General features: G+C 44.8%; 1 protein-coding gene across 1 annotated transcript in view; it reads right to left on the bottom strand.

Annotated features, from left to right (window-relative positions):
- pgd (phosphogluconate dehydrogenase) overlaps window positions 1-19,538 on the bottom strand; it is a 26,267-nt gene extending 6,729 nt beyond the window's left edge. The window contains exons 1-9 of the mRNA XM_048615252.1: window positions 19,473-19,538; window positions 13,865-13,940; window positions 12,005-12,184; window positions 11,281-11,346; window positions 10,068-10,186; window positions 7,461-7,530; window positions 5,794-5,928; window positions 5,190-5,379; window positions 1,155-1,285 (exon numbers count right to left, since the gene is read on the bottom strand). Of these exons, the coding sequence (XP_048471209.1) occupies window positions 1,155-1,285; window positions 5,190-5,379; window positions 5,794-5,928; window positions 7,461-7,530; window positions 10,068-10,186; window positions 11,281-11,346; window positions 12,005-12,184; window positions 13,865-13,940; window positions 19,473-19,480 (975 nt within the window). The 5' untranslated portion in view covers window positions 19,481-19,538. The remainder of the gene's footprint in view (window positions 1-1,154; window positions 1,286-5,189; window positions 5,380-5,793; window positions 5,929-7,460; window positions 7,531-10,067; window positions 10,187-11,280; window positions 11,347-12,004; window positions 12,185-13,864; window positions 13,941-19,472) is intronic.
- Window positions 19,539-21,424: the final 1,886 nt, after the last annotated feature.

Genomic DNA, 21,424 nt, shown 5'->3' on the forward strand with positions numbered 1-21,424 from the left:
CTGAAATTTCTGAAGAAGGGTCTAGGCCCGAAACGTCAGCTTTCCTGCTCCTCTGATGCTGTTTGGCCTGCTGTGTTCATCCAGCTCTGCACCTTGTTATCTCAGATTCTCCAGCATCTGCAGTTCCTACTATCTCTGGTACAATTAACTGAGAAGCTTTTGTTTAAATTCAAACTAGATCAGTCTACTCTGATTGGTCAAGAAAAAAAAAGGCACTAAGCATGTGGGTTTCCTCCAGGTGCTCCAGTTTCTTCCCACAGTACAAAACATGTGCAGGCTAGGTGGATTGGCCAAGGGAAATTGCCCGTAGTGTTCAGGGATATGTAGATTAGGTGGGTTACAGGGGACGGAAGTGAGTGGGATGCTCTGAGGATTGGTGTGGACTTGTTGGGCCCAAGGGCCTGTTCCCATACTGTAGGGATTCCAAGAAATAGTTGTGGGAGGGCTGTTATGGCACGATGGCACCAGGAGGCCCAGGTTCAAGTTCCACCTTCTCCAGAGGTGTGTCATAGCATCTCTCAACATGTTGACTTAAAATACTTTAAATTAACCGCCTCATTTTTTTTTGCTAAAGCCAGCCCAGCTGCTAAAAGATTTGGTTAATTATTCTTTTTTCCTGTATTTCCTCCTGCAGTGCACCCTCCTCTCTAGAATCTTGGCGATCTTTCTGCATCTACCAGTCATCTCCTGCTACACTGACCAAACTGCCCAGTTATTTGTGAGCAACAGCAGGCTATTCCACTACGTGGGGATTCACAGCAGAGCCGAGAGCCTGGCAACTCTGGTCATCCCCGTCCAGCAGGTTACCACAGTGACCAGGAGCAGGATGTCTGCCCGATTCCACTTCCTCATGTCCAAGGCTCAGGGCATTTATTAAACCCTTAACAGTACCTCACCAGAGGGCAGCCTGCCTTAAACAGGAAGCAGCTTAACCCTCAAAAAGGGTCAGTCGCTTACCAAAGAAATGGGGCAGGCGTCTATGTAACTGCCCCAGAAACAGACCTGCATTCTTACAGAAGCTGCACGCAAATTAACGTGCTTCAAGCTCATGCCCAGCATTAACATCAACATTCCCGATCAAAAACAGCTACTTAAACACGACATACGCCGCAGAAACAAAACAGAGCTCTCAAACAATCCTCCAGCAATCCCACCTGGCGTATATCCTCCAGGAATGTCTTTTTGTCCCCCGAGAACTTCGGTTCTTTAGGTCCTGCCAGTTGTTTGGCAGCTGTTAACCGTTCGTCTTTCAGAGAGGATAGGCACCTCGCAAAGACAGCCTCACCTGAAAACATCGAGATCATTCAGATTACAACCCACGTCGACAGTCCGTCCAAACCCAGGCTCATGGTGACCCCTCCACACAAACCCACCCCATCGTCGTTTGAGCTCTGTCGGTGCATTGTCTATTCCTCTTTCCCATGTGTCATCCAGCTTCTACACATTTTACCCGAATTAACACTTGATTGGAGGCTGCACATTTTCCTTGCTCTTTGGGGATAGACAGTTATGCTGAATTCCCCTCTGGATTTATTAATAACTGGATTCGGAGACCCTTACATTGGGGAATATTCTCTCTAACCTTCCATCTTGTCCCTTCATTATATTAAAGGCTTCTTGCAAGTCCCCTCTCAAGCTAGTCTTTCTATAAAACAGCAGGCCCTTGCCGCCCAGTCTTCCCTGACAGATTATAACCTCTCTATTCAGGCAGCATCCTTACAAATCTTTTTATATCTTTTCAGTGCCTCTTTTATCCCCTTTAAAAATAGGTACCAGAATTTTCCAAATAAGATCTAACCAGAGTTCTGTACAGGTTTATCATAACTTTCCTCCTTCCATTTAAAGTTCTCTCTCTACAAATGGTCAGAGAATCATTCAATAAAAAGGCCCTCGAGTCAAGTCTATTTCATCAAAGCTACACTAGTCCCAATTTCCTGCTCTGGGCCCATAGCCTCAACTCTTATGATATTTCAAGTGAGGAGATTCACAAGAATGATCCCAGGGATGAAGGGCTTGACGTGCAAAGTACTCAATGGAGTTTAGAATGGGTTTGGGGGCAGGGGGAAAGAGGTACTGATTGAAACTTACAGAATACGGAGAGGCCTGGATAGAGTGGACAAGGAAAAAATGTTTGTACTAGCAGGAGAGACTGGGACCTGAGGACACAGCCTCAGAATAAAGGGACAACCCTTAGAACTGAGATGAGGAGGAATTTCTTCAGCCAGAGGGTGGTGACTCTGTGGAACTCATTACCACAGAAGGCTGTGGAGGCCAAGTCATTGAGAACATCTAAGACAGAGATAGATAGGGCCTTGGTTAGTAACAGGATGAAGGGCTATGGGGAGAAGGTGGGTGAATGGGGTTGAGAAACATATCAGCCAGGATCAAACAGCAGAGCAGATTGAATGGGCTGAATGGCCAAATTCTGCTCCTATGTCTTATGTTCATATGGTCTCATCCATGTACTTTTTAAAAAAGATGGTGAGGTATCCCGCCTCAATTACCCTCTCAGGCAGGGCATCCCAGACGCAGGCACCGCCCCCCCCCACCAACTACCCTCCCAGGCAGGGCATCCCAGACGCAGGCACCCCCACCCCCCAACTACCCTCCCAGGCAGGGCATCCCAGACGCAGGCACCCCCACCCCCCAACTACCCTCCCAGGCAGGGCATCCCAGACGCAGGCACCCCCACCCACCAACTACCCTCCCAGGCAGGGCATCCCAGACACACGCACCCACCCCCCAACTACCCTCCCAGGCTCCTCAGACACCACTCCACCCCCAGGAACTATGCTGGTGTTTTCAGATGGACTCATTAACTGGCATCAAGTAATTTATGTTTCTGGGCCCCTTTGCCACTTTACCACATGTAGTTATTGTGTGATGGACTAAAGAAAGCAGCTCGCCACCTCTTCCTGTCCAGCAACTCAGGATGAGCAATAAATGCTGGCCAGGCCAGTGATAGCCAAATCACCCCACACCCCTATATGTCAATCACCAGGGCACCAAAACAATGACAAATGGATGGAGGATGGCAGACCCAAGGCAGCACCATCTTAATTTGTAAAATTCAGGAGCGACCAAACTTCAGCTAATGTGGCAACTCAAAATGAAGGAAGGAGGGAGATTCACAATATTGTTGCTGCTCGAGTCTTTTTGTGGAAGAAATTCTTCCAAGTCACTACTTCTCTGTTTTCTACAATGACAACGAGTTTCTCTTCCCATTTGCTTAAGCTGCTTTCTAATCTGCAGAGATCAGAGTTAATTCCACGAGCTGCATTTTTTGTTTTGGGGTTTAAGATTGCCAGGACGTGGTGGTGATGCTGACTTGTATGAGACTCTTGCTGTGTACAGTTCTTGGTGCCACATTACAGGAGAGAGAGAGAGAGAGAGAGAGAGCGCGAGAGAGACAGCGAGAATGCGAGAGAGCGAGAGACGATTTATCACGGATGGCTCCAGGAATGAGAGATTTCAGCAATAACGATTGACTGAAGAAGCTGGGACTGCTCTCCTTGGACAGAAGGTGGCTGTGAGGAGATCTGATCAAGGTTTTCAAAAGCATGAGCGGCTGCATAGAGAACAGATAGGAAGAGGCCGATGTTGCTTGTAAAAGCATCAAGAATAAGATGGAGTACATTTGAAGTGGTGTGCAAAAGAAGGAGGTGTGAAATGAGAAAAACCATTTCACACAGTAGGCAGTTATGGTCTGGAATTGTGGTGGAGGCAGATCCTATTCAAGAGAGAGCTGGAAGATAATTTACATAAAAATGATGTGCAGGGATGTGGGGAGAAAGCTGGAGATTGGCATGAGGTAATGATACTTATTTAACGAGCCAGTACAGATACAGATACAATGGGCTGAATGGCCTCTTCTGCATCAGAACAATCCTGTAATTCCATTCAAATCAATATTATCTTCACACTTTACTTCAGGCAGGGTCTGAGCATTTGTCGCTACTTGCCTCTGGTTTAGGAGGATGTGCAGTCAAGCCCCACATCCTCAGGGTTTGTGCTCAGGGATGGGGGAGACACTCTGGTGGTGTGCTGAGGGAGAGCTGCACTGTCAGAAGGGCTATCTTTCAGATGTAATTGGAGTCCTGTCTGCTGTCAGGTGGAGGGATAAGATCCACTAACACTATTTCTGAAGGAGTTGATCCCAGTGTCCTTGCCAATATTCGCCCATTGACCAACGTCACTGGACGAGCTGCTCATTTTCATCACATCGGTTAGTGGGAGCTTGCTGTGCGCAAATTGGTTGCTGCTCCTCTCACCTTAGAGAAGTTTATCATTGGTGTAAAGCTATTTATTCACTCATGGGATGTGGCCATTACCGGCTACCCAGTATTTATTGCCCATCCCTAATTGCCCAGAGGGCAGCAACCATATGGCTGTGGGTCTGGAGTCACATGTAGGCCAGACCAGGTAAGGATGGCAGTTTTCTTCCCTAAAGGACATTAGTGAAGCAGATGGGTTTTACCTGACAATTGACAATGGAGTCGCGGTCGTCATTCGACTTCATTCCAGATTCTTTATTGAATATAATTCTACAATCTTCCCTGGCGGGATTTAGACCCAGAGGGAACTGAAGCTCTCCATGCCCATTCCCTCCAGGCTCAGCACAATAACAGATCAAACGTGGGATTGCTCTGAACAGCAAGGCTGAGAATGTGGGCAGGTTGTGCATTTACAGGTTGTTAGTCTTCAGCCTTAAAAGGTTGCAAAGTTTACTTTGCAGTTTGTTCACATTTAATCCTGAACAACCAGATTCCCAATAAAAGGCAAACCTGGTAGGTAGCTCGCTAACACTGAACTGGTGTATTGCTGAAGAGAGACAAAGCGAAAACCTTTCATCTTGCATTCATCAGGACAGGTGCAAGAATACCAAATCGCAAGGAAACACAATTTATACTCAATGAGAAAGACGGTGTGAATGACCACCAAGCAAACTTTGATAGGTCGAGATGTGGCCAAGGAAAAAGCATCAGAGAAAAGTTACTTTAAAAACATACCACTTCTCATATGGTATAAATTGGTGTTCCCTTTGAAACTTGGTATTCTTGCAAGTGTCCTGATGAATGCAAGATGAAAAGCTTGGACATGGTGTGCATTTTTTCTCCGGTGATGCACAAACTTAGTTATCGGTGCCACATCTTGGCGAAAGTGGGAGTGTTCAAAGCAACTCTCCTTACCAATAAGGGTGACTGGCACTCCGAATTCCAGTGAGGAAATAGCCGTCCACTTCCCCGTGCCCTTCTGGCCTGCAGAGTCTTTGATCTGGGGCAGTAGTGGCTTCCCATTGGGATCCCGAAATTTAAGGATGTTCGCTGTGATCTCAATCAGGAATGAATCCAGTTCCGTCTTGTTCCATTCCTCAAATACCTAACGTGGAATAAAACAATGTGCAGATTTTACTGAAAAGAAAAATCAGGAATCTGCTCCACACCCACCAACTCAATTCCATCTCTAAAATGCCATGTTGAAAATAAAAGATTTTTAAATTAAAAGTACTTGAACTGGTTAAAAGTAGACAACAAATGCCATTTTCCATAGCTGTGGACATTCAAGAAGAAATGGATGTTTCACATCGAAATGGATTTACACAGAATAACGCTGGGTCAAAAATCAGAAATCAGCTTTTATCTGGATGGCAGAGGGACGACAAAATTTGAACATTGAAAGAAAATCCAAGTGTTCCAGATTCTGGGAGGTACACACGAGATCCAGAGGGGTGTGAACCAAGTGACTTTGACTCTTTATGGATCAGATGTATATTTGCAAGCAGACTGTGCTAACCTTGGCCATTTCATCATGGTCCATTTGGAGAATATCCTTCATCAGCTGATAGGCCTCGCAGATTAACTGCATGTCCCCGTACTCGATACCATTGTGCACCATCTTCACAAAGTGACCTGCCCCTTCGTCACCTACCTGAGGGGTAAAACAGAGATCACAGAACTTCAACCTGGGTTTCGCAAAGCTACAGGTTAGTGTTCTGACGTAACGAGATGGAACCACACAATTAACGCAAAACCGAGCAAACAAAACTACAACCCGACACTCATTCAAAAATATAAAACAGTAAGCACAGCATGAGCTTCCTCATTGTCCAACTTTAAAATCATCCAACGCTTGGATCTCTCATTCTAACACTGCAGCTGTGAAGAAACTAGGATGGTAAAAAATTTACAATATTATGTTCCATAAGATCCAGTCGCAGGAGTAGGCCTTTCAGCCCCTCAAGACTGCTCCGCCATTTAAAATGATCACGGGTGATTTCACCTCGGCCTCAACTCCACTTTCCTGCTCACTCTCCATAATCCATTATTAATTAAAAACCTCTCAACCTCCTCCTCAAACTTAATCAATGTCCAGCACCCCCCACACTCTGGGGATAGTGAATTCCACAGGTTCTATCTGAGCTTCCACCAGACAGTGAAAATGATACAAGTTGGTATTTTGATACTGTAAGTACATTCCCTCCCTCAGGGCATTGTGCATCTACCTACAGCACAGGGACTGCAGCGGTTCAAGAAGACAGATCAGCCCCACCTTCTCAAGGGGCAACTAGGGATGGGCAATAAAATGCTGGTCAACGTCCGCATTCTATGATCTTTTTAAAATAAGTCAAATATTTCTCAACATCTAAGGCTTTAATAAGTTATATAGCATTATTACAAATCCAGTTCTATTTCAGTGTCACAGCTACGATAACACATTTAATAAAAATGAACCAAATATCAGTAAGAATGAGAACTCCTTACTGATATTTGAATCAGGCACATCCAAATCTGAAACACTACTCTTCCAGACACCAAATATCCAGCATTTACAATTTTATCTTGTACAATAACTGGTTGAGTGCTCAGCTCAAGGATATTGTGCAAAAATGGAAAGGAAGTGTTATACTGCCAAATTTTGTTTACATTTTAAGACTGCCAGTCCAGCTCTCAGTGTGGGGCACTTGTGTGTTTGGCTGGAGTTGGATGAGAAGCCATGACAGTAGTGAATGGTGGAATAGGCTCAAAGGGCCGAATAGTCTCCTCCTACCCCTATTCTCTATGTTTATTAAACACAGGGCCCTCTCCTTTACAGAGAGAAAGGACATGCATCTGCTTCAATGTAACAAAAACAGGAAACAGTTGTTCTCTGGTTCCCTTCTCAGGACAATTCTTTGACCAATAAAAGTCAATCTACCTGGTTTAAACTGTATAGCAGCCGGAAGTTAATGGTCAGTCATTACCCAACAGGTGCTTTCTTTATGGCATCAACTCTGCCAAGTCAGACACCACCTGACAACCACTCTCCTCTCTCCGTGTAAATGTCATTTCCTGTGACATTGGTAGGTCTTGTGGATTTTCTGGTGAGTGCAAGAGAAGAAGCTTTTGACAAAATGTACCTTTTCTCAGCAATACTTGGAGTCCTTTACTACCAAACACTTCGATTTCTGAACTGACACTCACCCAGTCACAACAGGCCTCACCAGTTCCAACCTTGGCAGCAATGCTCTGGAAAATGGGCTTGATATGCGGCCTGTACAAGGAAGATGGGAACACAAAGTAAACCAAAACTTATCTGTTCACACCTCACTGCATCACACAGCTAATGTCAGACTCAAAACAATTTAACAAAAATCACTGAACTCCATCATCAAGGAAACGATCTGAAACAACAAAACAGTCAACATCCCTCTTACAAAAGAGGAACATTGTCAGTGGGTTAAACATTACACTCATCCATCATTACACCAAAGCATTGTTTTATATTAAAGAGATAGTAACAATCAGAATAATGTATCGCACAAATCAAATCACTTGGTCGGGCAGTCAAGGTAGTTACTTTCATAGAATCCTTACAGTGTGGAAACAGGCCCCTCGGCCAACAAATCCACACTGACCCTCAGAGCATCCAACCCGGGCCCATCCCCCTATTACCCACGTAATCTATACATCCCTGAACATTATGGGCAATTTAGCACGGCCAATCCACCTAGCCTGCACATCTTTGGACTGTGGGAGGAAACCGGAGCACCCGGAGGAAACTCACGCAGACACAGGGAGAACATGTAAACTCCACACAGACAGTCACCCGAGGCTGGGATCGAACCTGGGTCCCTGGCACTGTGAGGCAGCAGTGCTAACCACTGAGCAACCTATTTTGAAAGTTTATTTGTTTCGAACCAACAAAGGTTCTGTGATTATTCAATTTCTTCTTCTAGTCTGTCCCTGGTGTTCTTGCAAATTGTCCTGATGAGTGCAACATCCCAACTCTTGCAATTTCACCTCAGCCAACCCTGTCATCAAGCCAGGTTAGATGGGTGCCACCCCCAGCATGCACTCAGTGGCACCCCCTGCAGCGTTACAGAGACAGTGCACACGCCTGCCAGAGCATCGCAACTCTCAGTTTGGAGCAATCCAACAACAGACTAACTTTCAGAACTCCCAGAAGTGAAACAGGTTTTCACAGACAGTGCTAAACCAGGACACAGATGCTGCGACTATAAAAGGGCATCGGGTCTCATCGAGGAGGGAGCCATCTGTGGGCAAGAGACACTTCTTTCCAAATCTGTGCTGGCCATTTTCTCTCCTGCTCCAGCAAATGATCAACCCTGGAGATGCCAAAAGGGGACTGGCTGGTGGTACCCTCCCCTCTCCATGACCTACGAGGGAGTGGGAAAGAAGGCCTTTTCCATAGAACCAGCTTCTCAGCCACAGTATCTCAAAAGAAATTGGGGAAAACTGAAAGTTTCATGGAACCACAGAATCCCTAGTGTGGAAGCAGGCCATTCGGCCCATCAAGCTCACAGTGCCTCTCCAAAGAGCATCCCACCCAGACCCATCCCTCCCCCTGTAACCCCGCATTTCCCATGGCCAATCCACCTAACCTGCACATCTTTGGACTGTGGGAGGAAACCAGAGTACCCAGAGGAAACCCACACAGACACAGGGAGAATGTGCAAACTCCACACAGTCAGAGACTGGAATCAAACCCAGGTCCCTGGTGCTTTGAGGCAGCAGTGCTAACCACTGAGCCACCGTGCCACCCTAGAACGGCAGACATGATACAGCACAGAAAGGGACCATTTGGCCAATCTTATGCATGCTAACTCAAAGACACTCAGAAGCCCTTTCTAATCCCATCTTCCTTCACACAGCCCATAGCCCTGCAGTTTACAGCATTCAAGGTGCAGATGCAGGTACATTCTGTTTACATGAGTTTAGGGTCTTTGCCTCCACCTCCAGCTCAGGCAGCGTATTCCAGACACCCACCACCCTCTAGGTAAAAAAAGGTTTTCCTCACGTCTCCTCTAATCCTTTTGTCACTTTGCATGACTCTCTGACCCCTAGTTTTTGAAATCTCTGCCAAGGGAGACAGGTTCCTCCTGTCTATCTTTATCCCTCACAATTTTGTATATCTCAATCATGTCACCCCTCAGCCTTCTGAATCCATCTCAACCTCTCTGATTTCTCTTCGTAATTACAAATCTCCAGTCCTGGCAACATTCCAGTAAGTCTTTTCTGCACTCTCTCTAAAGCAATTACTTGCACATAGTTCTCCAGGTGGGACAGGTGATGGCCTAGTGGTATTATCGCTGCACTGTTAAGCCAGAGACTCTGATAACATTCTGAGGACCTGGGTTCAAATCCCGCCATGGCAGATGGTGGAATTTGAATTCAATAAATATCTGGAATAAAGAATCTAATGATGATCATGAATCCATTGTTGGAAAAACCCATCTGGGCCATTAACGGAAACTGCCATCCTTACCTGGTCTGGCCTAAATGTGATTCCAGACCCACAGCAACGTGATTGACTCTTAACTGCCCCCTGGGCAATTGGGGACGGACAATAAATGCTGCCTAGCCAGTGAAGCTCTCATCTCGTGAATGAATAAAAGGAAATTAAAAAGTTGTGGCCCAACTCCAATCAGAATTTACCCCAATTTCCTAACAAGATCTCATTTCCACAAACATCAGCAGCACTTCAGAAATACCATTTGTATGAATTAACAAAAAAAAAAAGGAGTAGGATTAGCTACAGTAATCAGGTCTACCGTGCTGTGGGCATACCAAGCTTCTTTGTGGCCACCAGGCATTAGAGAGGGTCCATATCGTGCTCCATCTTCTCCACCGCTAACCCCGCTCCCGACAAACAGCAGACCCTTGGCTTTCAGTTCTTTGCATCTCCTCTGCAGATCAGGAGGGTAAAGGAAGTTAAAGGCATATTGTTCACATTTCCTCAGTGAGTCAAGTACAAACACAATTACCTTTTGCTTATAAGTGAAGCAAAGGAACAGCATAATTATCAAAACTTTTGAAGCTTCTGGGATTTTAAAGCAAATGACACAAAGTGTAGTTAGTGACGTTCCCATGATGTCTTGCATAAATGTATTTCAGGCTATGTCACAGTTAATCTGCAAAGACATTCAAATGTTAATTGAAATCCTCCACAAAATAATGGTACAGCTTGTGAGCTCCGAGAAGTTTATTAAAAAAGTAATAAGAGCTCACAAAACTATACACAAAAAATCTAAAAAAAATCTACAAGATGGAAAAAAAATGTACAGGTTATCTTGTAAACTTTTCTCATGTAGTAATGGACCCCTGGGATTGCTCTCAACTGAAATGTTAAATGTTTGAGTATTATCGAAAAATACATTTTTAACACTTTTACATTTTGCACTCATCAGGACAATTTGCAAGAATACCAAACATAAAGGGGGAAACAACATTTTATACTGTACACGAAGGCACTGCTGACTAGTTGGAAAGTGGACTCTGACTGGGAGCGGTGTTGCCATAGAGAATGTGCAATGGGTGCTGGATATATTAATACACAGAGCCCTGTTCTTTGTATCTATATGCTCTGACTGCCTGCATTGAGTCGGTTTCAACTAAAAATAGGCAGCCACTCCCTGGTTCATTTCTTAAGGCAATGCCTTGACCAGAGTCAACACGAATTTCTGAAGAAGGGACTAGGCCCGAAACATCAGCCTTCCTGCTCCTCTGATGCTGCTTGGCCTGCTGTGTTCATCCAGCTCTACACCTTGTTATCTCAGATTCTCCAGCATCTGCAGTTCCTACTATCTATGAATTTCACAAAGAAGGGCTCAGGCATTTTCAACAGAGACAGGAGGCAAGACCTGAATTACATTTTTATCCACTGGACTAATCTCCCATGCACGATAGTTACTCTCTGCCCAAGACAGTACTCTATAATTGAACACGATAAGAAAGCCCTATTTTAAACAGAATCATTGTCGTGTAGAGTTGTGATACTAACCGTTGTGTCTCTGTATTCTGAGTTCCCACCATCAATAATGATGTCACCTTTTTCCAACAGTGGAACCTGATGAGAAGAGATAGAAAAACAGATCAATTGTGTTATTCAGTTTTCTTTCCTTTCTTTATTCTTATGTCGGATATGGGTGCCTTTAAGCAAGGCCGATGTCTACGGCCCTTCCTTAATTGCCCCTTGCTAGGGATATTTCAGAGTCAGCCACATTGCTGTAGGTCTGGAGTCACATGTAAGCCAGACCAGGTAAGGATGGCAGATTTCCCTCCGATTAGTGAACCAGGTGGGATTTTAAATAATTCTGTTACTTCACAATAACTAATGAATCTAGTATTTTATTCCAGATTAATGAATTGAATTTAAAATTCCACCAGCTGCTGGGGTGAGATTTGAACCCACGTTGTGGATTACTCATTCAGAAACATGTCTGTTTCTGCTAAAGTCGACATGGAGCAGGAAGTTTGCACCTGAACTTTCAGAAGACAACAAAACGAGCCACTTACAGCCATGGGGCCATAGCCTGGGAAAGGGAATCCCTCAAACAGGGAAGAGCCAAGCAGGAGAAAAGGGAGTGTGTTTCTGTACAGGATGAAAGTTACCCACTCTCTCTGTGTCACACACACACTTCCTGTAAAATGTTATGGTGTATCATTTTCTCCACTCCTGCGTTTGCAGCAGAAACTTCAGCAACCCATGCCCACCAGCAGCGTACCAGTTTCTGGATGAAATCGTCGACAGCCTGACCCGCCTTGACCAGGAGAACAATGCGCCGAGGGGTTTTCAACTTGCAGACCATTTCCTCCAGACTGTGGGCACCAATCACTTTGGTCCCTTTAGCCTCATTTTCCAAGAAGCTGTCCACTTTGGAAACAGTCCTGTTGAAGGCGCAGACCTGCAGCATAAACGACAAGTCAATTCTCGATCAGACTCTGCAGCATCGCTAAACAGTGCAACCCTGCAGCACCACAGATCATACACACAGAGTAACCTACACTACTGTCACATAGTTTTGTAGGAACCTGAGGGGAGCAGTTGTGGGATGAGAGAGAGAAAATGTGGTGATGTCCAGGTCAACAGCCCCGATATCATCGCCAACCAGCCATCAGCTTCAGCTCAGTATCGCTGGATTTCTCCGACGTCAGACCTCAGTAGAAGCCCTCCCAACACCAAACATTAACTACTTCTCCCTCCACAGTCTCTCCAGCATGCTTGGCATTGATTTTATTTCCAGCATCCGCAGCAATTTTACTTCAACAAGGTTCAATCCTCTCGGCGCAGAGTAAAACCTACCCAACATTCTTATTGAGCCCAATAAAAGGCAAAATGCTGCAGAGGCTGGGGATCTGAAACAAACACAGAAAATGCTGGTGAAACTCAGCAGGATTGGCAACATCTCTGGAGAGAGGAATTAACATCAAATCCAGTAGGACTCCAAGGTTCTGGAATGTCATATTGGACTCAAAACGTTAACTGTTTCTCTCTCCACTTAATGCTGCCAGAATCATGATAGGTCTACAGACAGAAAAAGGAGCTTTGGCTCATCAAGTCTGTGCCAGTCAGCAACAAGCACCTTATGGTTCTAAACCCACTTGGCTTATAGCCTTGGCATTGCAAGTGCGCAGCTGAAATTTGGAAAGAGAGGCATACTGACTTGAAACATTAACTCTGTTTCTCTTTCCATAGATGGTGCCAGACCCTCCGAGTTTCTCCAGCTTTCTGTGTATTGGTTTCTTCATAGAATTATAGAAACCCTGCAGTGTCGAAACAGGCCATTCAGTCCACATCAACTCTCTGAAGAGCATCCCACCCAGACCCACACCCCTATTCTATCCTATTCCCCATGCCTAACCCACCTAGCCTGCTCATCCCCAGACACTATGGGCAATTTAGCATGGCCAATCCACCCTAACCTGCACATCTCTGGACTGTGGGAGGAAACTGGAGCACCCGAAGGAAACCCACGCAGACACGGAGAGAATGTGCAGACAGTCGCCCGAGGGTGGAATTGAACCTGGGTCCCTGGTGCTGTGAGGCAGCTGTGCTAACCACTGAGCCACTGTACTGCCCCCTTATTGAGCTCAATTCCCCTCACTTCTGCAAGCGAAGAAATTCAACCAGACAATCACGTTATTAGCTTAAAAACATAAGGAAACAAAGCAGAGTCTTTCGAGCTTTGGGAAGATTGCAGACAAATTGATAATCATTACTTGACAATTATCAATTTGTCTGTGAGGGAGACAGCGCAGGGGAGATAAACTACAGCCAATCACCAAACACACGCAGAATTAGCACAACCCACTTACCTGCTGGTTATCAGTGACCTGCCTCCCAGCCACGGTCAGCTGGTTAGGCGACACGGATATGGATGGAAAAGGTGGGAGCAGGAAAATGAGGCAACTTTCAATCTTACAGCCCCTCATCAAGACCATGAGATGCATGACTCCATGTCCCATTTAATGAATACCACTTGAAGCGCAGTCACAGTTGTTTCAGCGAATGCAGCAGGCACTAAGGGGCATAAGCCAGATGCCATCCACGGCAAACTAAGAATTATTGTTCAGGTTATACTTACCACAAAACCATGATCGTTCATGTTTAAGATCAGGTTTTGGCCCATCACAGCCAATCCAATCAGTGCAATATCAGCTCTAGTGGGAAAGACAGAAACAAACTTAGATTTCTTAATATTGTTCAATGTACAAACACACAAATTAGGAACAGGCCATTCAGCCCCGCCATTCAATAAGATCATGGCTGATCTGATTACTCCACATTCCCATCAACTCCCGATAACCCTTCAACTTTTATCTCTGGCTGAAAAATATTCCAGTTATCATTGCCATTCAAGGCAGACAGTTCCAAAGACACAAGACCCAGTCGAGAAAATAATCCTCCTCAGTTCTGTCTGAGAGGGCAACACCTTGTTTTAAAACAGTGACCTCCTAGTTCTAGGATATCCCAAACATCCTTTCCACATTCACCCTGTAGGGAGCCCCTACTAGATTAACACCCGAAAATCAGAAGAATTGCAGGAGCAGCAGATGCAAGAAAAATTCTCATGGGGGTCAGAATCAGAACCCACATTAGAATCTGTGCCACTTCCAACAACAGTCATGGAAATTACCATTATCCTTCTACAAGACTACAATCAAACAAAGGCTCTCCATTGATCCAGTGGGTTAACGTACAACTCAGCATGACTCCCAGTCAATAGATCATCAGGTTTCAGGCTCAGAAACGCACATGTATTGAAACTAAAGCAGCTGCTCCAGGAAAACTCACTGAAGAGGAGAAGCAGCAAATTCGATTTTCTTTGAGTATAACATACCCAACATTGAACGTGCTCTTGCTGATGATTCTAGCCTCTCCTTTGATTATGGTGGCAAGGAGTTGATGATGAAGAAGGGTATGTTTATCATTTTGAAATAATTTGGGAAACCTGGTCGGCACGGGCAAGTTGGACCGAAGGGTCTGTTTCTGTGCCGTATGGCTCTATGGACTTTAAAGATCAGTCTGTGTGGAGTTTGCACACTCTCCTCGAGTCTGTGTGGGTTTCCTCCAGCTGATCCGGTTTCCTCCCACAGTCCAAAAGACGTGCAGGTTGGGGTGGATTCGCCATGCTAAATTGCCTATAGTATCCTGGGATCTGCAAGCTAGGTGGGTTATCCATGGGAAATGCAGGGTTACAAGGCTAGGATAGGGGTGTGGGTTTGGGTGGGACGCTCTTCGGAGGGTCAGTGCTGACTAGATGGGCCGAACGGCCCTTTCTGCACTGTAGGAATACTATGATTCTATGATTCTATGATTAAAGGCAGGGCTCCTGTTTGTAAGGTTAGGTGACAATCTTGGCTGTGATGTCCCTTCTCTGGAAACCATGCACCCTACAGCAAATTGAATAATCTAGCAACGACTCAGTCCACTCTCTCTCCATGTTACCACAAACTGGGCAACATATTGGGTGTTTCTGAGTATTTCATATCCACACGGTTATGGAGAAAATAAAAGGGGTGGAAAAAGCCCATTGGAAAAAAATGCAATAAAGTGTTTGAGTCTTGGATGCACAAATTCTTTCCAGCTCAAGGATTGCTGACACATTGTGTAACTACATTGCATTATCCTCAGGCACAGACGTTACATGGTTTGGTTAGGACGCTATTTCAATATTATCAACCGTGTTAATTTCCCTGTTTGCACAACTTCCTCTAATTGGACGATAATTCAATTTTCAACTTACCATGTATTGCAAAGTCTTAAAAACAATATTGCAAAACAGCATTTAACTTTACACATGGTGCTCTCAGAATGTGGCAATAACTCTCTAGTCATTCAGCAAACTTACAACCTGGTACTTCCTGATTCCATCCCACCTATAGAATGAGGAACCAAAGGTCTTCCAACTTTCTGCAAAAGCAGTACCGTGTACAGTTCAAGAGAAAATATATAATCCAAACCACAAGGGCACTGGGCAGTCAACTCAAATCCAAACAATATTCGCTCTCTGATACCCTGCCCATCAGCAACTGAGATGCTGCAATTAAAAAGGAGTAGCATTGTAAAGACAGAGCCAGCCATTCGGTCCATCATTCTTGTGCCTACGATACACTCAGTTTCAAACTTGTATTTTAATTTATTAAAGTCAGAGTCGTCATCGGATAGTTAGGAAAAGTTTATGAGAAATGCTCAAAACTAATCTGTTGACTTTTACAAAAGCTGATTGCCAGCATTTTTGGTTTTAATTTCATATTTCCAGCAGTATTTCATATTTGTATTGTTTATATGCAATGCCTGTTTAGACCGTATAATTTCACTTCTTGGTGCCTTTCACAAAGTTAAATTTCCAAATGTAGTCGTACTGTAGAGCTTCTTGTTTTAAAGAAGATTAATGTGAAGTATTGATATGAACTTGACACTGATCATGGCAAAGAATAAACTATATCTAAAAGTGATGAATAATTTGCATAAGATCCAGAAATATTTCACTAAGTGATTTTACCAATAGTGTATGTTTGTACCAATACATCAATCAATCCACACACCAAAGTATCAAACTCACAAACCTGAACCAGACAGAACAAACTGCTTTTATCCAGCCTGCAGGCAGATTGAACCAGAGACGCAAAAGATTTAAGGACACTGTTTTCTTTATTATTGTTACTGTTTCAGTTTCCAACAAAAAACAACAAATAGCTCCTCTGAAGCCTAAAGGCTCACTGCGAATCGCTCACATTCTTCGCTGAAAGACATAACCAACTTCTCAATTTACAAATGAATATTAGCAATGAGTTCTGTGGATTGCTCAGACTTTATGTAACTGGTTAACCTTTTAAAACTGACTTTTATTCACTTTAAGAGATATTCTATACATATTTTCTAATCAACCTGTTCAGAGATGTTATTACATACCTCTGGAGCAGGTGGGGCTTTAGTCACCCTATAGTTACAACACATCCATGTGCTCAAATACTCTAAGGAAAAGTTCAGGATATTAACAAATCCCTTGTTAGTTATTTCAATCAACCTGATCGGAATGGTTGTTAGGTCTCATCTGTTGCCCCAGAGATAGGGTCACTACCACTGCTCCACATAACCCCTACATAGGATCGAGAGCTTAAATTCAACACTTTAGACCGCTTGGCCGCACCAAATTTCAAGAGATGTTCTATACACTGCAACATGTAGTGGAAGCCAAAATAGCGATTACATTTGGAATTTGCTTGAAAGACAGGAAACTCAAGCGGTTGTTGTGATAACAAAAACAAATTTGCTGGAAAAGCTCAGCAGGTCTGGCAGCATCTGTGAAGGAGAAAAAAGAGTTAATGTTTTGGGTCTGGTGACCCTTCCTCAGAACTGTCACTGGACCCGAAACGTTAACTCTGTTTTCTCCTTCACAGATGCTGCCACACCCGCTGCCACACCTGCTGAGCTTTTCCAGCAACTTTGTTTTTGTTATCACAACAACCACTTGAGTTTCCTGTCTTTCAAGCAAATTGTTGTGATATGCCTTTTAAAAAAAAAATCACATAGTGTGGGCTTCACTGGCTAGAACCTACCAATCCCTAATTGCCCAGAAACCAGTAAAGAGGCAACCACATTGCTGTGGGTCTGCAGCGACGTGTAGATCAGTCCAGGTAGGACAGTGGATTTCCTGCCTTAAAAGACATTACTGAAGCAGATGGGTTTCCCTCACAATCATCAACACGGTCATTGTTAAACTCTTAATTTCAGATTTTCATAGAATTCTAGTTCCAACAACTGCCAAGGTGGGATTTGAATCCAGGTCATCAGAACATCACCCGGGTCCCTGGATTAATAATCTAACAACAATACCACTAGGCCATCACCTCCCCACATAGATTGCGAGCAATGACCCTCCCTGTCCTCTCCCCCACCACCAACCCCTGAAGGAAATCAGGGACGTGAGGCTTCTACTAGGGAGGAGAAAATAGAGTGTTCTTCTCATTGGCTCATAGGTGGCCAGGAAAAACTCCGAAAAGCTTTTCCAAAACTTCAGGGACAATTCAATGACATCAGAAAGAGCCAATTTCACCGGTCAATAGCTTGAAAGGGTTGGGGAAAGGGAAACAAGGAAAGTATTGACTGGTTGGTTGGCTTCCTTCTACACTGCCAAATATTATCACTTCCCCCACACACGGGACTCCTGTCAACAGAAAGGTGAGGGCAGCAGATCTAGGGGCATTAACAGCACTAAAGGTTGCCCAACCCTTTGTGTCTCTTTCCAAACAAACGATTAAACTGGAGAGGGTTCAGAAGAGATTAACCAGGATGTTGGAGATAACTTTTGGAGAAAATTTTCTGAAGCAGGGTCCCAACCTGAAATGCCAGCTTCCCTGTTCCTCTGATGCTGCCTGGCCTGCTGTGTCTCTCCAGCTGTATCTCTGACTCCAGCATCTGCAGTTCTTGCTATCTCTTAACCAGGATGTTGCTGGGTATGGAAGGTTTGAGTTATAAAGAAAGGCTGGATGGGCTGGGACTTTGTCACTGGAGCTTGGAAGGTTAAGAGATGACCTGATAGAGGTTTATAAGATCATGACAGGATTAATAGGAGTTATCTTTTCCCTAGGATGGGTGATTTCAAACCTAGGGGACACATTTTGAAGGTGTGAGGACAGAGATTTAAAAAAAGACACAAGGGGCAAGTTTTTCTTTTACGCAGAAGGTGGTTTGCATGTGGAATGAACTTCCCAAGAAGTTGTGGATGCTGGTACAATTACATCATTTAAAAGACACTTGGCAAGTACATGAATCAGAAACATTTGGAGCGATATGGGCCAGAAGCAGGCAGGTAGGACCAGTTTAGTTTGGTATAATGTTCAGCATGGACTGAAGGGTCTGTTTCTGTGCTGTATGACTCTATTCTCATGGCCCTGTTCTCACTCCAATGTATCCTACACCATTTCAAATATTTAGTCCATTTTTCCATAAAAGATGCAAAATTCTATTACCTGAACCAGGGCATTCCACCAACCTGCGTAACCTTTTCTCTCTCTTCACTTTTTACTTAATGACTACATTTCACTAGCTCCCCAAGCCATTTGGTTTAAACCCTTAAATCAGGGAAAGAGACTATTCTATCTCCTCTAAAAGTCACTGCTTCAGCAGAGAGAACTCCAAGATCACAAATCACTCTTTGTAACTATAGTCCCTCCCTCCCTCCCAGCCAACCAGCAGCATCCTGGGGAGCCTGCATTGCAAGGACAGCACATCACTCTAATAGGATGTCTGGTGAGGGAACGCTCCTCCTAGCAGCTTGTGCAAGAGCTGGGAGGCCTAGGAGATCGTTAATATCCTCGTCTCTAACCTGGGAAAGGACAGCTAGCTCGAAAGCCCACAGAGCAATCAAGGAAAGAGATATTTAAAAAAGGGAGAGACGGAAGAGAAAATCGTCCAGATTCAAGTGAGCAAGCTCTTTAACTAACTCTGGACTCAAAAGCATATAATCACTTAGGGAAAGAAATCAGAACGAATTTAGACAAGGAAGCAAATATTAAAAACATTGAAAATAAGCAACACAAGAGTGAGATACTGCCAGAAATCTGAAAGAAAAATGCTTGAAATCCGCTGATGGATACAAATTATTTTAGAGCATTAAATACGATGGTTATTTTACAAGAATCGATGCAGTAGAGACAATCCCTGCCCACCCTGAGAGATATACTCACTCAGCCATGGTGCAATCTCGAGTCTCTGGGCACTTGCTGCTGCGGGTTTGTTACATTTCAGCGCTCAGATCCCGCCCCTCTACACTTCTATTGGACAGCCGTGAGATTGATACAACGCGTTCTACGGGGAGGCGCGCTATGATTGGACGACCCGCCTATCAATCACAGGCACCCGGAAGCTGCGCGGCTCCATCTTCACGCCGGCGTTGGGAAGCAGGCGATCACTGGCCTCTGCAAACCGAGAGCCCCGGGCCTTGGGGCTGTCGGAAGCGGTCAGTCCCAGGAACAGGCGATCAAGCCTGTCCTCACTCAGCCCCTTGATTTTCTGGGGTGACTCGCCTGGGCTTAAGCCAGCATCAGTTTCTTGCAAGTCAACATGACTTAACACTTTGAGCAGGGGCAGAGCTTAGCAACCAGAGAGGGAGTGTGTGCATGGCATGTGGGTGGGGACATTCAGGCTCCAGCTCAGTGCTGCGATAAAATAAAAAAACTGCGGATGTGGAAATCTTGAAACATAAAACAGAAACAACCGGAGAAACTCAGCAGGCCTGGCAGAATCGGTGGAGAGAGAGCGAGAGTTAATGTTTCGAGTCTAGTGACCCTTCAGAACTGGTCCAACAATGTGCTTCCGGGCAGCTTAAACTCACAGGTGGAGACTCCCCCCACAGTCTATCCCTGGCCATTGATTATGAATGGATAGGAGGAAATGACATTGTCAAAAATTAATCTTGCAATTCCTAAAGGGAAATCCCACATCTTTGCAAGACTTTTGGCCTCCTGCTTCATTACAGGACTGCTCAGTACCAATCCCTCCCATTTCCCCTGACCACAGTAAGAGCAGGAAATAGGGTACATCTGTCTAGTTTGTTGGTTCAGTTATGGACAGGGCAGATTTTCCTAGCCAATGAGAACAGGCCTCTTTGATGTCAATCTGTAGGGATCAGCTAGGGCCAGATTTGTCATGCTCTGATGAAAGGTCATCAACCTGAAACATTACACGAAACTTTTGAGGGTCGGTAGGGGGTTGGGTATCAAGGCAAGTGAGTTAGGATTTCGACCCCAGCTAGCCAGTTCCTCAGCTTCATGCTACATCCAGACAATTGGCCCCTGTTGGGGATGGGTGGGGAGTAGAGAGGTATGGGGATGAATTCAGATAGTTAATGGCCACATGAGGATTTTCAGTTCCATTCGGCCATCAGAAAGGTAACAGTGTAGTTGTATGGAGGTAACTTCCTGGCAGCAGGCTGGTGAGCTAGGCTCCAGCCAGGTTTTGAGGACCTCACAGTCTGCCTGGATTTACCCTAGCACAAGTCACCCTGTGGAGTGATGTGACAGGGCACATTTTGTTTTAAGTTTTTTATTGACGTTGTAGATAAGTCTCCATCACCTTTGGCACCTTCTCCTGTAATTAATTCCAAATATACTGTTCTGCATATTCCAAGCTGGGGCCCTCTTATTGTCCCTTGCAGTTTGAGAGCCCACCCAAACTGAGGGATTGTTTCCCTAAGAGTGCAGGTCTTTGAACTTCATGTAAACCTGATGGTGGTGTCCAGATCCCCACAGGGGAAGTCCCAACCCCCTCAATCTGTTTCTCTCTCTCTCTCTCCTCCCCAGTTCCCACTGGACCGAGCAATTTCTGTTTTTATTCCAGATCTCTCAATGGGCTGCTCAACACCATGAATAAGAATATCTCTACCAATACTAAACATGGCACATTGATAAATCCAGGGACCATATAATTGGCCAAGTTACTACCTGCTTATACATTTGCCAATCTCAGCTGCTTCAGGAACCCCTACATTCCTTGGATATCCACCTTGATTCTTGTTTGGTCAGTGAGATTGCATTTTGATATAAACTAGCCAGCTGGGATGTTTGGAAAAGTCATTCCTCCTCCCCCCGTACCCAGTCCAACCATTGCTTTGCTTGATCACTCCTGCTGGGCACTTTTT

The sequence above is a fragment of the Rhincodon typus genome, chromosome 31 (assembly GCF_021869965.1).
Source record: "Rhincodon typus isolate 14 chromosome 31, sRhiTyp1.1, whole genome shotgun sequence".
Taxonomy (NCBI): domain Eukaryota; kingdom Metazoa; phylum Chordata; class Chondrichthyes; order Orectolobiformes; family Rhincodontidae; genus Rhincodon; species Rhincodon typus.